Source organism: Etheostoma cragini, chromosome 15 (assembly GCF_013103735.1).
Source record: "Etheostoma cragini isolate CJK2018 chromosome 15, CSU_Ecrag_1.0, whole genome shotgun sequence".
In the NCBI taxonomy this organism is placed as follows: domain Eukaryota; kingdom Metazoa; phylum Chordata; class Actinopteri; order Perciformes; family Percidae; genus Etheostoma; species Etheostoma cragini.
The window spans coordinates 6,046,467-6,060,731 of record NC_048421.1 but is presented as its reverse complement, the minus strand read 5'-3'; the positions used below and the strand labels follow the sequence as shown (position 1 = coordinate 6,060,731).

General features: G+C 41.1%; 2 protein-coding genes across 3 annotated transcripts; both read right to left on the bottom strand.

The window, feature by feature from the left end:
• Window positions 1–594: 594 nt before the first annotated feature.
• Window positions 595–8,819, bottom strand: zgc:112183 (uncharacterized protein LOC550410 homolog). Of its 2 annotated transcripts, XM_034893345.1 has the most exons (9): window positions 8,301–8,815; window positions 7,271–7,381; window positions 5,303–5,344; window positions 4,264–4,330; window positions 4,016–4,068; window positions 3,457–3,522; window positions 2,667–2,723; window positions 2,502–2,578; window positions 595–793 (listed from the first exon to the last, which is right to left on the bottom strand). In XM_034893345.1, the coding sequence occupies exons 1-9, from the start codon at window positions 8,409–8,411 to the stop codon at window positions 688–690; spliced, it is 690 nt and encodes a 229-aa protein (XP_034749236.1). In that variant the 5' UTR covers window positions 8,412–8,815; the 3' UTR covers window positions 595–687. The 2 variants fall into 2 exon arrangements, with proteins under 2 accessions (XP_034749236.1, XP_034749237.1); XM_034893346.1 differs by lacking the exon at window positions 7,271–7,381 and having other exon boundaries at window positions 8,301–8,819.
• LOC117958144 lies at window positions 8,669–13,871 on the bottom strand. The gene is made up of 4 exons (XM_034894411.1): window positions 13,365–13,871; window positions 10,356–10,544; window positions 8,849–8,953; window positions 8,669–8,746 (listed from the first exon to the last, which is right to left on the bottom strand). Exons 1-4 carry the CDS (start codon window positions 13,515–13,517, stop codon window positions 8,669–8,671), a joined length of 525 nt encoding a protein of 174 aa, XP_034750302.1. The 5' UTR covers window positions 13,518–13,871.
• Between the last annotated feature and the right edge of the window lie 394 nt (window positions 13,872–14,265).

Here is a 14,265-nt window from a genome sequence, read left to right as displayed (position 1 = left end):
TATAAAAGTGCCATTTATCAAAAATCAAACCTGTAAACTGCAAGATAAAAAATGGCGACAGTTCTAAAATAGGGCCGAACTTCAGTTTCTGCCGCAGGACCAAAATGAGCCCAAGTAATTAAGATCACTATTACATGACTGAAGCTCAGCTTAACAGCAACCAACAACAGTTTCATTACAAGTCAAGCTGGGTTCTGAACTATGTGCAGTACACATAAATAACAAAGATTCTTGTTGGCATATGAGGTTTATCAAGGTACTTTGTTTCTGTCTGCTCGGATTTGGTTCAGCCGTATTCTCTGGCTCCTTGGGTGCCACGTTTTTCATCCAAACTGACAAACGTTAAGTTTCCATCTATGTAGATGGATATAGCATTTCAGATTGCAACTCCTGACTTTAGTTTAATACAACTGTCACCACAAAGACCACAAACACTTCTACGCATGACATGAAATAGATTTAAGGGATGACGGCAAATCCAGATTTACTTTCCATTCAAGCTAAATGCTCAGTGGAGAAGGCAAGGTTGTCCGCTTCTCAGGTTTGGTGCTGGGATTGGCTTTTTTGTAGGAGAGCTGACTTTTTTTGTTGGTTTATATCTCTTTCCCACACCCTCCCTGTCTCCCCTCTTTCTCTCTCTCTCTCTCTCTCTCTCTGTGTCTCTTTCTGCCTGGCGATCAGGATCAGTTACATGAGTCCACAGCAGCTAGACTTGTGCTTCTTAGACTCGATGTAGTCGTGTATCTGGAACTTGGGCTCATTCTGCTGCTGTGTCGCTCTGTGCTTCAGCTCCCTGATGGAGAGAGATACAGGGAGTGAGAAACAGAGGGGGTGGATGTGTGGGATGGAGCACAGACATGGCGAGCAATTCAAGAAAATGAGAACGGAAGAGAAATAAAAAAGAGCGAGCGAGAGAAACAACTATCTGTAGGCTACTGAGATTTAATCAAAATGCCTCCGGCATGAGTCATTTAATCATTCAACATTCACTTAAAATGCACATGAAGATAGAAAGTCACACACACACAACTTTCTTCCACAACTCTGGGAACATGCTGCACAACCACTAATTTTTAGACTAAATGACAATCATTTTCACATTTCTTGCCTTTCAATAAGAAAGGTGTTCGCACAAGGAAGTCAGTCAAAACCAGAAATTACACAGAGATCCACGGGGAGCCACAGACATGGAAAATCCCATTATAACGATTCAATAGGAACAGACAAGGAAATAGCAAGAAACAATTAGAAGGTATTAGTTGCAGGAATTAGATGGAGACTTGTGAGCATTAATGCCAAGTCAAAGAAAAGTAAAAAAAAGCGAAGACAAGATTCTGCAACAATATGTCAGCTATATGCCTTACATACGCAGATTAAAATACAAACCCTTTATGAAACCTCACTTCAGTTTGGCCTTTCTTCTACAAGCAGAGAAAAGTGCCCTTTTTTAGCACAATTGGTTTCATCCCTGCGAAGGACTATTCAAAAGACGATGTAGCCTTTGAAGCGTAAAATATTTGTTTGGGGGATCAATTTGACTCAGGAAATTACAAAAGTGCAAATGACTTCTCTGTATGACCCCTGAGTGTATTTGTTTTGTTTCTCTCGTTCACAGTCAGTTTCTCTCATATAGGTGCCTGGTGGGGCGTAGAGAAAGGTCTTCTCTGCAGACTTTCCACCTGTCGCTTCTTTCCAGCATCTTGTAATCCAAACATGAACAAAAACTGCCACAAGGCCTTTAAAAAAAAAAAAGACACATGGCCGATTAACCAGTCATGTCTCTGACACTAAGAAACACATGTATTTGATTCTTCAGGGATTTCTCTCCTGTTGTGCAAACACAGCACACAACAACTCACAGAAGAGGGTCTTCCCCGAGCTGTTGCCACAAAGTTGGAAACGTTCTATTGTGCATCATTAAGCAAATATGCAAAATAGAGTTAGACATTTTAGTATTTATATTATATTATATTATAATAAAACTCTTAAACCTTCATTAACTATTCTATTTTTCACTTGAGTGCGGCGCAACAAGCTATAAACACTCAAAATATTAATGTTATAATATAAAATTGTAATATTATATCCAACAGAAGCAAAGCTACATCAATATTTCAATTGGAACCATGTTTCTGGCCAATATTAACTTTATTTTAGTTGTTTTACCAACTCCTGAGTGAACTATTGGGCTATTTAGCTGCTAAATGCTTCATTTTCTTCAGCAGCTAGTCGCTAACTGTGTGCCACATTGGGGAGGGAGTGTACAATGGGTTTTTAGAGCTTCTACAGTGATAATAGCTGCCTGCTGAGTGAACCCAAACAGTAACATTTTGTGCCGGGAAGCCAAAACTAAGAGCAAAAAAAAAAAAGACGCTCTGTAGAGCTGAGAAGAGAACTGCAGAGTCAGGGGGTGGTTTTCTGAGCTACACCTTTTGCATTACACTTAGTCATTTCAACCACAGCTAACATAAAATATGTATCAGTGCTGCTTCAGGACTTACTTTGCTATAGCAAGAAAGGCCAGCTCCACATTGACTCCTGTCTTCGCACTGGTCTCCATAAATGGTACACCATACTCCTACGATAAATAAAACATTAGACATGTGAGAGTCAGGAATCAGTGTCTTTTGTTGAGAATAGGACCACATGGAGGCATCATTCATTACCTTTGCCAGCTTCTCTCCATCCTCCTTCTTCACGACCCTATCTGCAACCATGTCTGCCTGCCAAGGCAGCAGCGGGAAGAGAAAACAATGCATTAACAGCAGAGATGGGCTTATAGATTCAGCATGCCATTAGCTACAGTGATGCAGCATCGTGTCAACCCACACGTCCTCCCATCTGCCGCCAGCTGCTGAGCCAGAGCTCCTTTAGACTGATGAGATGTCAGAAACTCCACCTCTGGCAGAAGAGCAGCACTCCCACAGACTGATGCCGGCAGTCATGCTGCTCTCAAAGCAAATGATCTGAGCTGCTGCTGTGTGACATCTCTGACCCTGCAGAAGGGCAAGTCCTGTCTGAGCCACCAGAGGGAGCTTAGAAATATATCAGCAATGACTACTGGCAGCAATGAGACATGAAATTCTCTCTTTTCATTAGGAGCAGCGTTGTGGAGGAAATGGTTTAATTGATTCATTCATGTATTCTCCTGTCATTATGATCAAATTACATTGCATCAAGGGTGAGAAATCAATGTGTTGATGTGGATTCTGTAAATTGGCCGCAGGGAAATTCTTCTCACACACAAAAACATAAATCAATAAAGACACACAAACAGAATTAAGACCGCAAATTGCTCCCAAATGCTAAAATAAGCATGTGAGAGTTTGCCATTTATGCATGTATCCGCATCTGTTTGCTTTGGCTTTTAAGCATTCACTGTTTGAGTGTGATAGAATGCGTTAAAACTATAAAACTAGTTATCCTACTGATCTTGAAAAAGGAAGCTCTGCTCACCTTGTTGCCGAGCAACATGATGACCACATCGTTCTGGGCATACTCGTGTATTTCAGTCAGCCAAGCCTTTGAAAGTATAAAAGTAAGATAGATACAGGAGGGGGGGGGAGAAAGAAAGATTAGTCGATAAACAAAACAAATACCCACACTTAAAATCTGCAATTTCACTCTCCTCCTGAGCTGTGTTTTATTACCATCCTCCAATTAATCATGGTGAGACTCAGACACTCTTATCCTTGAACACGTTTATTGTTTGTCATTACTGAAATTGAAAACTGTGTAGCGAAGCAAACTTTAACATCATGTCATTTCCAAAGAGGGCTTTGAGAAAATGTTGGAGGTCCTTACAGTACTTTGCATGTAAACAGAAAGAGTGTTCAGCTTGAGAGGGTTTAGGAAGTGAAAATGAAGAGAGAAGACAAAGAGGAGCGAGAGAGAGGGAGAGAGAGAGAGAGAGAGAGAGAGAGAGAGAGAGAGAGAGAGAGAGAGAGAGAGAGAGAGAGAGAGAGAGAGAGGGAGAGAGAAAGAAGAAAAGGAAAGTAATGTGAAATAAGCTTACCCTGATATTGTCAAACGACAGCTTGCTGGTGATATCATAAAGCAAAAGTAACGCTGTGAAAGAAAACAGAACACCTTTATTGCTGCTGCACAATGTCTAGGACAACACACACATCAACACCTACGCACACTTTCTATGCACACTAAAAAGTACACATCCCAGTCAGCTTGCACCCTTACACCACCCATTCCCACACACTAACACACACAATGGCACAAGGAAGTAAAAACATGAAGAGCAAAAGTCACCCTGGGCATCTCTGTAGTAGGCGTGCGTTACACTTCGGAATCTCTCTTGGCCAGCTGTATCCCAGATCTAAGCAACAAAGCACATAATTACACAGCAGCTAATGTGGGAAAACGAAAAACTGAACCTCCGGAAGAATCCGCCAATGGCAAAGCCAAACAATAGGGCCTACCATTATACCGCCATACAGAGCCATACTGCACAAACTATACTTATACTTGCTATTCTACAAGAACTTAAGACCAGAATTTGACTTGTTTTGGCATAGAATAAAAAAATTAATCTAGAAAATAGCTTTACAATCAATCAACAGTTGAAGCAAGAGAGACACATTTTTTTATTTCCAGCTGGTCAGCCTGATAGATGGCTTAAGCTAAATGTACTTTTCTACCAAGTTGTTTCCTGTAAATGAAATACATCAATTATGGCAAACTAACATATTGGTAATTATAATTACTTGGTACACGCTATAAGTCAGGATGAGTAGCCTAGCTTTGCATAGCACAAAAACTGAACAGCTTTGCAGCAATCCTATCAATCGGTATCTATAATCTGTCTATCCAGTCAGCCTAAAAATGTGAAAGTTTTTTCCCTCAACTTTAGTTTTTACATATTTTCCACGTAATACATAATAATCGTTAATAATAACAGGATTCTATTAAGTTTAAGGTCTGGGCAAGAACAAATAAGGGTTTACTTAAGCTAGCAGAGAAATCTAAACTAGATACCTCCCACTCAGTGTTGAATGAACAGGTTATGATGATAGACAGGTATTTGCTGTAGATAAACAGCTTGCTGCTGGCACATAACCCTGCACACTGTCTCATATTAGTTCAATATCAGAGACTTTGACTGGATTGGCCCGGCAAACAATTACTGTCAAGTGACTATAATTTGTAAAGGACTCTTCTGATCATTTTGGATTCTACATAATCTACCTCAACCACATGAGTCAATATATAGGTCAATAGCTGCCAAGGTGATTTGACATTTGTTGAGCTGAAATAAAGCAATGTCTGTAGAAAAGGCCCATGTTCTCACCTGAAGTTTGACTTTCATGTTGTCAACATCCACCACTTTATTCTGCGGAAACGAGAAAAGCTGTGAGAGTCTGACAATCCAACATACTGGAGTGAAAAAGACTAAAAAAGGCTTAAAGCAATCAGCATGTGGTAAAAGAAACAAGACAACTAAAAGTGGCTTTGAATGCTGGCAGAGAAAGTAATTTGCAACACCCACACAACAACAAGGTCCTGGGATTAGACTTAATTACACAACAGAGAGAATGAGGACTGGCAGCATTAACAACTGACTCCCCCGCTATTTCCTGCAGCCCCGTAGGGGTGCTCTCTGATTTCCTGTAGAGAAAGGATTGGCTTAAAATAGTGCAATGTAGTGAATGAAAGTGTACAATTAGGAGTGAAGTACAAATAAAGGTTGAGGTAACATGCAGGATTTTAACATGCAACAACAGAAACACAAGTTCTCTCATGGTCTGTTTCATGGAGGCTGGGGGTTATTTTTGTTACAATGACCTGCAACAGCAACAAGCAAGGTCGAAACCACATTCCAACTCTGCACAGCAAAATAACACCAAAGAGAGATGGAGGAAGTGTGACTAGCAAATGTTCTTCAGCACTTCCTCAATCACTTGATGACTTTGTATCAGTGACAGGTCATCACAAGCCACAGCCTTTCCTGTGAATACAACGGAAATGCACCCAAAAGAAATGCAGACAGAGTTACACAGTAGCAAAGGAAAACTCTGCATTGTGTGCAAAGCTAAACCTGCCACCTTCTGAATCATCTGCCAAGCCAAAATGGACATGGTTCAACCCCTGCATTAGTTGCCATGGGTTTCCATTTTTACCCTCAATTATGACGCGAGAAGAGCCTGCATGCTGAGAAACTGCTACCAGGAAGCATGCCGAAAATAGATCGACAATGTTACAAGCTGCCATAACAGCCTGCCTGCCTGCCTATCCATGCACAAAAGACAACCTCAGCATATTGACTCAACTGCTCCTCTCAGATGACTCTGTTTCTAAGCAGCTTTGCCCCTTTTCATAAACATAGGTGAGAAAAGGGAAATTGCTTACATTAAGAGCCATTCTTCTGAATGGGTACTCTGACGCTAAATCCATCATGTTTTTTTTTTTCAATGAATGTATGTGTAAATCAGTGTCACTTCTGTTTTTAATGCATTTTATGAATGGGTATTGGCTGCAGTCCTTATTGCTTTTGCTTGAGTCGCTGCAAAATGAAATGTCCATGCTTCTGAATAGACAATTTTCATATAGCTGTCAGACGTCCATTATGCTCTCTTTTGTCTACACCCCCATCCATAGAAAATAATACATCACTAATGCAACACAATTTCCTCCTCGAGTCGGAACTACTTGACTGCCATTAGTGTACGTGTTTTGCGTTGATTGGAGGGAAACAGCAGGTCAAAACACTCACTCCAAACAGCCTATTTTCATGTTCATCCCCGCAGAGGAAGAGTTACAGTAGAAATCTGACTTCTCAATTCAGTAAGAGTCACTATGTGTGTGTGTGTGTGTGTGTGTGTGTGTGTGTGTGTGTATGTGTCTGCATGAGGTATATGTGACTAGGTCGGCGCTCGTCTGTCAGCAGTGTGACTCCTCCTGGGCCAATCTTTCCAGGAGACAGAGACGTGGGCAGGCATCTGCCAAGGCATTTATGAAGCCATCCACAGAGCCTTGCAGCACAAGCCGTCTGTGAACTTGACTGATTGGTGGGAGGATTTGTACATTTGGTGCTATCATCGCAGAGTGACAAAGTGTTCTGCACTGAAGTAAGGTGATAATTGGGCTAGAGTCACTTCACCAAGTGGATCCCTTGTTGCTTTAATTATAATTAGGTTGTTTTTCAGATGCTAAATGTTCCCTCTTAATAGTAACAAGAATAGGCAATAACACAAACGTAGACATAACAAACAGTATAATGAGTACTTTGGCTGAGACTGTTTGATAGCATCTCTCTCACCCTAAAGTCTATTCCAACCGTGGATATAAAGTTGCCTCCCAGAAATGCCCCATCTTTAAAGCGCACCAAGGCGCACGTCTTCCCCACGGACGAGTCACCCAGCAGCATCACCTAGAGCAAACCCACCACCAGAGAAGAAGAACAACAAGTTACAATATGACTGACAGCTTGTAGAACGTGAAGAATTACAGTCTCCCCTGAAGAGGAACTTAAAGCGGACGGATGTGTTGCATAAATGATTTTGCAACTGAGTGAGGAAAAGTATGTCCCAACTGGAATCATGATGTTTGGAACAGATGTTGTGCATTGTCTTATTTTGGTAAGATTTCAGTCCATATTATAATATGGCTAATACAACTAAAGCTAGTGTTGGGCTCCACTGTATGTCTGAGCTCTCACCAACATGTGACTCTCCAGAGAGGACTCAAGATGTTTGAACCAAATCTGTAATTTAATCTCTCATTATTCAAAATGCATTCACAACTAATCAGCATAACAACAACAGGATGTGTAATTATACAGTCCACCCAGCACAGTTCTTCACAGAGTGAGTCATAGCTGCATACACATACAGTGTTCATGAACAACATTGCAATCAAACTTGAATTTAACTTTGTCGTCTTTTGTCGGGGGCCTTTATTAAACAGTTGCAGGTGTGCCTGTGCAGCTCTTGTAAATATTTAATGAGATGGAGCAACAAGTACACCCTCAGCAAATATTTGCCTATCAGTAAGGGCGGACAATTAAAGCAACCTCGAGACATTTAAAGGCTCAGGGAGACTTCTTCAAATCGAGGACTAGGTGCCATTGCCCGTTTAACGAGGAGAATGCATAAGGACAGGCTAATCAACTGTTAGTTAAATGTTTTTGACTCAGTAAGCTCATTCTCCAGATGTGGAGAGTCAGTCATGTTGTTGCAGCAGACAGCCAGTTGTTTCTGTGTTAAACCTACAGTACATTTAAACACCTGTTCCACGAACAGCACCACAAACAAAAACCAAAACGCACAAGACGAGACGGAAATACACACCTTGAAGGCAATATCATAATACTCGTTAACAGAAGCGCATCTCTCCAACACATATTTGGATGTTCCGTTTTTAGCCTGCTTGTCCGTCAACGATGTCTTTCTTGTGGACATCGCAATGTCAAAAAAAGGAGCAGGCTAAAGAAAAGCCAAACCACAGTTAATCTCCGAGATGTGTCCAAAGACGCGCGTGGTGTCTGTGAGATCTCCGCCACTCAGTCCCGGTCTCCGCCAGCCTCCAGCCCTTTTGCTCGCATTACTGCGCGTGGCCACACAATGATCATCAGGCGCTTTCCGGGGAGAAAAAAAAATCACACCTTTAATATCGCACAGGATGCGACAGGTCAAAAACTTGGGCAAAACAATCAATGTTAGGCAGCGCTTCGGCGTCTGCATCCACCAGTCAAGAACGCGGTGATGACTAGCAGGCGGAAACCTTTCTCTGCATCCTGGCGTGGACAGGTGGTTTACTGAGCACGTGAGGATGTCGAGAGCTCAAACAACTCTGTGTTTTCTTATGAATGAAGACACCAGTGTCTTTGCAGGCTAACATTGTCCCCAATAACAGCTGGCGGGCCGATGTTGGACTCATCCGCGGTCATTGAGAGGGTCCGAGAGGAGAGCAGAGAGGAGGAAAGATGCTCAACTGTGACAGTCTGTTAGTTGAAATACACTTGACGTGAATTTACTAGATCAACTGTTCTTGGTGCGTAAAATGGCACCCAAATCTGGTCCAAAACCCAAACATGTTAATGAGGACAAGACCATCTTATATTTCCATAAAGTAGTTCCTATCCTTTCTGGTTGTTATAGCTTCTTTATCAGCCCATTTGTTTGGTTAAACGTCCCTCCTCAGAGCAGGCAACCAAAGAGACAATTACCCAAGTCTCTTATTGTCAAAAACATATTCTATAATCAAAATCCCTTCATTTAATTAGCATGTCATACATGTCTAAAGCGGTTTCATTGAGTGAAAATGTGATTCTTTTCCTGCAGTGTTTGTCTCCCCCCAGTGTTAAAATAAAGTCTCCACTCCTTTCTGTGTGTGACAGGACTCATGACACATGGTCAGAGATGATTTATGTTATGTAACTGACATGCAATCTCTTGTCTGAACATAGGAACTCATCACTCTGTGTCACTAGCAGCTGCAGGCAGCATCTCATCCCTCTGGCATGAACATGAAACAAGCATTTCTAAATGGAGCTGATTGAATGGTTGATTTCATTTTGATTAGGGTCAAAAAGAGGTTCGTAGATTTACTGTTCATCCCTGTATGTTAAAGCCGCTGCCTTATTATTCATGGTAGTTTATAAGAAATTAGTGAAGAGAAGTGTATCTGAAAAGAGGCTGAAAAGCTTAACAAGCTTATATAAAACTGAAAACGAATTTGTTTACCTTCTCGTTTAAGTAAAATAAAAATAAAGATGAGAATAGAAAATGATCAAAGTATGTCTTACCCTTGACTTAAAATCCAGTACACATGCAGCAGAGTGACTTATTTTGTTTCTGTAGGGAATTACTTTAAGTATGAATCCTACACTACCACAATCTTATGCTAATGCAAAATGGCAAAGCCAATTTTATCTTTTCTCACATATTTCTGTCTTCTAGTGCTGCTCTAAACGCAATGAACCAAAGCCAAAGTTATCAGCTGAAGAATGATCCATTAATATGTTTTTCCTGTTTGGTCTCCTTTTGCCCGCACAGAGTGAAACGAAACTCTCGTGTCACAAACCATTAAATCCCTCTTGTTTAAAACAGCCTGCTGACATGCCTTTATAGCAGTGCTGTCTTCACACTAGCTTTAATCATAACACACACACAAACACACCAAAACACACACACACACACAGTGTTAAGGGTGGTAAGGAATGCAGTGAGAAGATGCAACATGCCCCACTGGAGAACAGCACTGATTCATGCTGCACCTCACTGGCACACAAACAGCAGAGAAACAGTTAAGATCTGCTTCACTGTCATATCACCACTTCACTACAAACAGCACATTGCAGCGACACGTCCTTCTCATCACTCAAGTGAAGTCAACAGCAATACAGGGTTGAGGGGGGAGGAGGAGGAGGGATAGAAAACATGCCATGGAGGGTGTGTAGAGGATAGGAAGTGTGGACTCACTGTGAAACCAATGCGGACAGTGGCGGTGAAAGACCCTGCGAGGAACTTGTCCTGTTCAAACTGAACCAGCAGAGAGGTTTTGCCCACTCCACTGTCTCCCTCGAGAATCGTCTGTGGAGAGATCCAGACAGATGCGACATCATGTTTCCACGGCTGCCTCCTCTCGTATCGCCTGAGGCCATGTACAATGTGTGTGGGTACATTGTGTAGGTTATTGTACACATTCATCTGTTGCTCAGTGCACAGCTCGGTGTTTTGTAATGCAATGTGACATCTGAATGCCTTCAAGAGGGAAAGGCAATGTACAACAGAGAACGGGGAAGGTAGTGGAGGAAGTGTGTGTGTGCGTGTGTGTGTGTGTGTGTGTGTGTGTGTATGTGTGTGCGTGTTTGGGCCTGAAACCGCATCACTGTATCAGAGATGGCTGCTCACTCAGGCTGATGTTGTGCATTTGTTCTTGCAGCGACAAGGGAACACTAACCACAGGTAGAAAGTAACTGAGTACATTAACTCAATACTGTACTGCACTGTACTGTTCAATTTTAACTTCAGTAATCCCATTTGATGCAACTTTATACTTGCATTTCACTATTTTTAATAGCGTAATATTGTACTTTTTACTCAACATTTTCCTAAAAAGACTAAATTAGAGGTGAGTAAAGAAAAGAATACCCTCAGATTTACATACGTGTGACCCTTTGAACCCCGAGGTTGGGAAACAATGGAGTAAATGAAAATACCTAACAGTATATAAAGTTATTTAAACTAACTCTTCTGCTGAACACTTTAACTTTTGATACTTTAAGAACGTTTAGCTGATTGTCCTTTTGCACTTTTTGTTAGTTTAAATAAGATTTTAAATACAGATATTGTACCTTATAATGGAGTATTTCTATATATCACTCTATATACTGTATCTTGGATCTGAGTTCCACCACTGTTCAAAAAATAAAATAAAACCACTCAACACACACACACACACACACACACACACACACACACACACACAAACACACACGATAACCCTCAGTGCTCATGGCTGAGGGTGATGCGTCACCCCACCAGGGATCTGCTGATTTGACACCACAGCATTGGACGTAGGCATTATTTGGCCTTGTCGCCATGGTTATTGTGTCATTTGAGGCTGCTGGGGGTCTCCTGCAGCAGATGCCTCTTTTGTTGATATTTATCAAACCCCTACTCCTCTTCCTCTTCCTCCTCCTCCAGCAAGCCAGCCCCACTGCCTGCCTCTTATCAGCTGTCTCAAAGAGCCCACATGCTGTGCAGCATTACAGCCGGCAGCACTCTGCAGCTTGCAATACGTTCAATTTAATCACTGCCATCCACAAGTTCTGCATGTTGGACTTAGCTCTCCCATTAAAAACAACATTGATCCAGTTTGAGGAGATATATACAGGATGAAAATGTGAGACGTTGATGAGATGTAGCCTCCTAAAATGCTGAGGAAAGCCACAATTTTTATGCTGAAAATACAGATAAAAGCTTCAGAAATGCAGCTAATAGACAGTGGACATTTTCAAACAAAGCACATAGAATATAAATAATGTAAGATGCTTGTTTTGTTTTTAAGTACCAGGCATTAAGAGAAATCTTCTTCTTTCCTCAGTGTGAAAAGCACAAATTTACCTTGAAGTACAAATGACGCAGGCCAGAGGCAAGCTGCTGTGTCCAGGATCACTGTTTGTGCAGTGCTAGCTGGCCACTGTGAAATCATCATATTACCATTTCATGCATCCTTCATTAAATTTTAATGCTGGCATGTAATTGTGGAGAACAGAGCAGCAGCGAGGGCGCCGTTTATCTCCAAGAAACACATGTGGGACTGAATGTACTGTATGTATGCAGTAAAGATGGAGGTGGAGGGGGAGGGGACGTTACTGTGACAAGAACCCTATAGGGGTAGAGATGCTGAATACTGTACATCTTCATGGCAACATGACATTCCTCAGAGTTGCTTGGGTTCATCAAGAGCGAGCCCCAGAGATGTCTCATAATGAGATGGTTACCATGAAAGTGTCGAGTGCAAGTGTCCTATGAATCCTGTGGAGGATCATTTGGTAAGTATCTACACTTAAGGACATCATCATATCATACATAAATCATTGCACAACAGTGGTTTCTAAAATAACACCTTTTATACAATTTTTGGTACTTCTTGAATGACTTTGCCAAATGTATATTTTGCCCACAGATTCAGGATAAACACAGGCCTTTAAAAAATGTAAATTCATCTCAAAGAACTTATAAGTTCAGAAAAAGCCAGGCTTGAGCTGTGCTGTGTGGAGCAGAAAGAGAGAACAGGACGTGTCTTTACTTTCATGTTTCCCAACCATTCAGCAGATGTCTATATATATGATAACTTCACATTTAGCCGTCACATTAGAGTTTATAAAACCTAATCACAAGACATTTCTTGACGCACATTTTTGCATACACAGGGATCAAATCATCAAAATAACTGTAGTATTAAAGCAGAAAAAGTCCTGTCACAGACTGTAGAAACATGCTTTTTTTTTGCGATGCACGTAATGTAATTGTTGTACTAATTGGGCAAAAGACAAAATCAATACTGCGCCTTGTAACCATGGTTTTAAAAGGTGCTTTATAAATAAAGTTCACTTACTTATACAATATGTCTACATTTGATTCATAACACATTTTTTTTCTGACAATAATGAAGTATCCAGTTATTAAGTTTACTGTAAGTTTTCCGAATGACTTTTTTTATGGAAATCAGCTGTCAGTGGCTATGTCTTTCAGTGCAGTGAAAGCACACTTAAATTAAGAATATTTTTGAAAGAATACTGAAATAATTAATTTCGAGACTAAACTAGCTGAAATTCTGCCTTTGTGACAATTTCAGACCTGATACAATCTAATCAAGACTCATAGAAGTAGTGAATGGGTCACCTTGTGCATCGGGTCTTCATTATAGGGGAAGGTGTTGGATGTTGGAGTCAGTCCTTCCTCTGTGTCCGTGTCCACGGCAGATGACCCGTGAGCACTGTCCGAGGAAACCAGCTTCACCTCCTCCTGCTTCGGTGTTTCACAGGTGTCCTCCATCTCGTTAGTTCTCTAAACGTGTTTTCTGTTAAAAAGCAGACGATCTTCTGCAAATAAACCAAACATTTAAACTTCCTCTCATTCAGCTTTGTCCGTCTGTCATCACATCCTCCGCTTCTCTGCATTGCCTCAGGTTCCTATCCTGAACAAAGACACTAAATATTTATATGAAAGCATCCCAGTCAGAAACAAACACAAATGTGTAGTTTACAGTATTTATGAGGTGAATAAACCATGTTAGGTATTTCCATAAGGAAGTGAAAACCAGGAAGCGCTCAGCACCCTGGAGAGCGCCTCCCCTTCAAATAAACATATCCTATCTTCATCTGCTTTAAAGAGAAAGAAACCGTAGAAACCCAGTGAGAACAGTTATTTTAAGACAAAAAAGTTGAATATCAGTAGAATTTGGAATATAAAAAACAACCAGATCTACCACCCTAATGCAGTTATAGAGATGAAATATGTGGTAAAAGGAAAAAACTACAAAACAGCATAATAAAACCTTCAGGGTTTATTTTTTATTTTTTATTGAGTCATCAGTCAGGATGCCTATCCTATGAGATTTCCTAAAGGCAAACTGTGATATGCTGAAGTTGCCTACTCAGATAAGAGTCATAGCTCAGGATGATTAACAACCAGGACTGCTGCTGGTTATCACAGCAGCACGGACCGATGAGGCTGTCAAATACAACATCATTTGACAGCAGTTTTTAATTGTTTAACAGAGCACTGGAGATGAACGGACGAC

Coding starts and splice junctions, on each gene's coding strand:
- zgc:112183 (XM_034893345.1), bottom strand. CDS start 8,411: ATGTCCACAAGAAAGACATCGTTGACGGACAAGCAGGCTAAAAACGGA. Junction 4,069..4,263: donor CTACTACAGAGATGCCCAGG/GTGACTTTTGCT, acceptor TTTCTTTCACAG/CGTTACTTTTGCTTTATGAT. Junction 3,523..4,015: donor TGTCGTTTGACAATATCAGG/GTAAGCTTATTT, acceptor ATACTTTCAAAG/GCTTGGCTGACTGAAATACA.
- LOC117958144 (XM_034894411.1), bottom strand. CDS start 13,517: ATGGAGGACACCTGTGAAACACCGAAGCAGGAGGAGGTGAAGCTGGTT. Junction 10,545..13,364: donor ATGAAGACCCGATGCACAAG/GTGACCCATTCA, acceptor ATCTCTCCACAG/ACGATTCTCGAGGGAGACAG. Junction 8,954..10,355: donor CCTCCTCCCCCCTCAACCCT/GTATTGCTGTTG, acceptor TTCAACTAACAG/ACTGTCACAGTTGAGCATCT.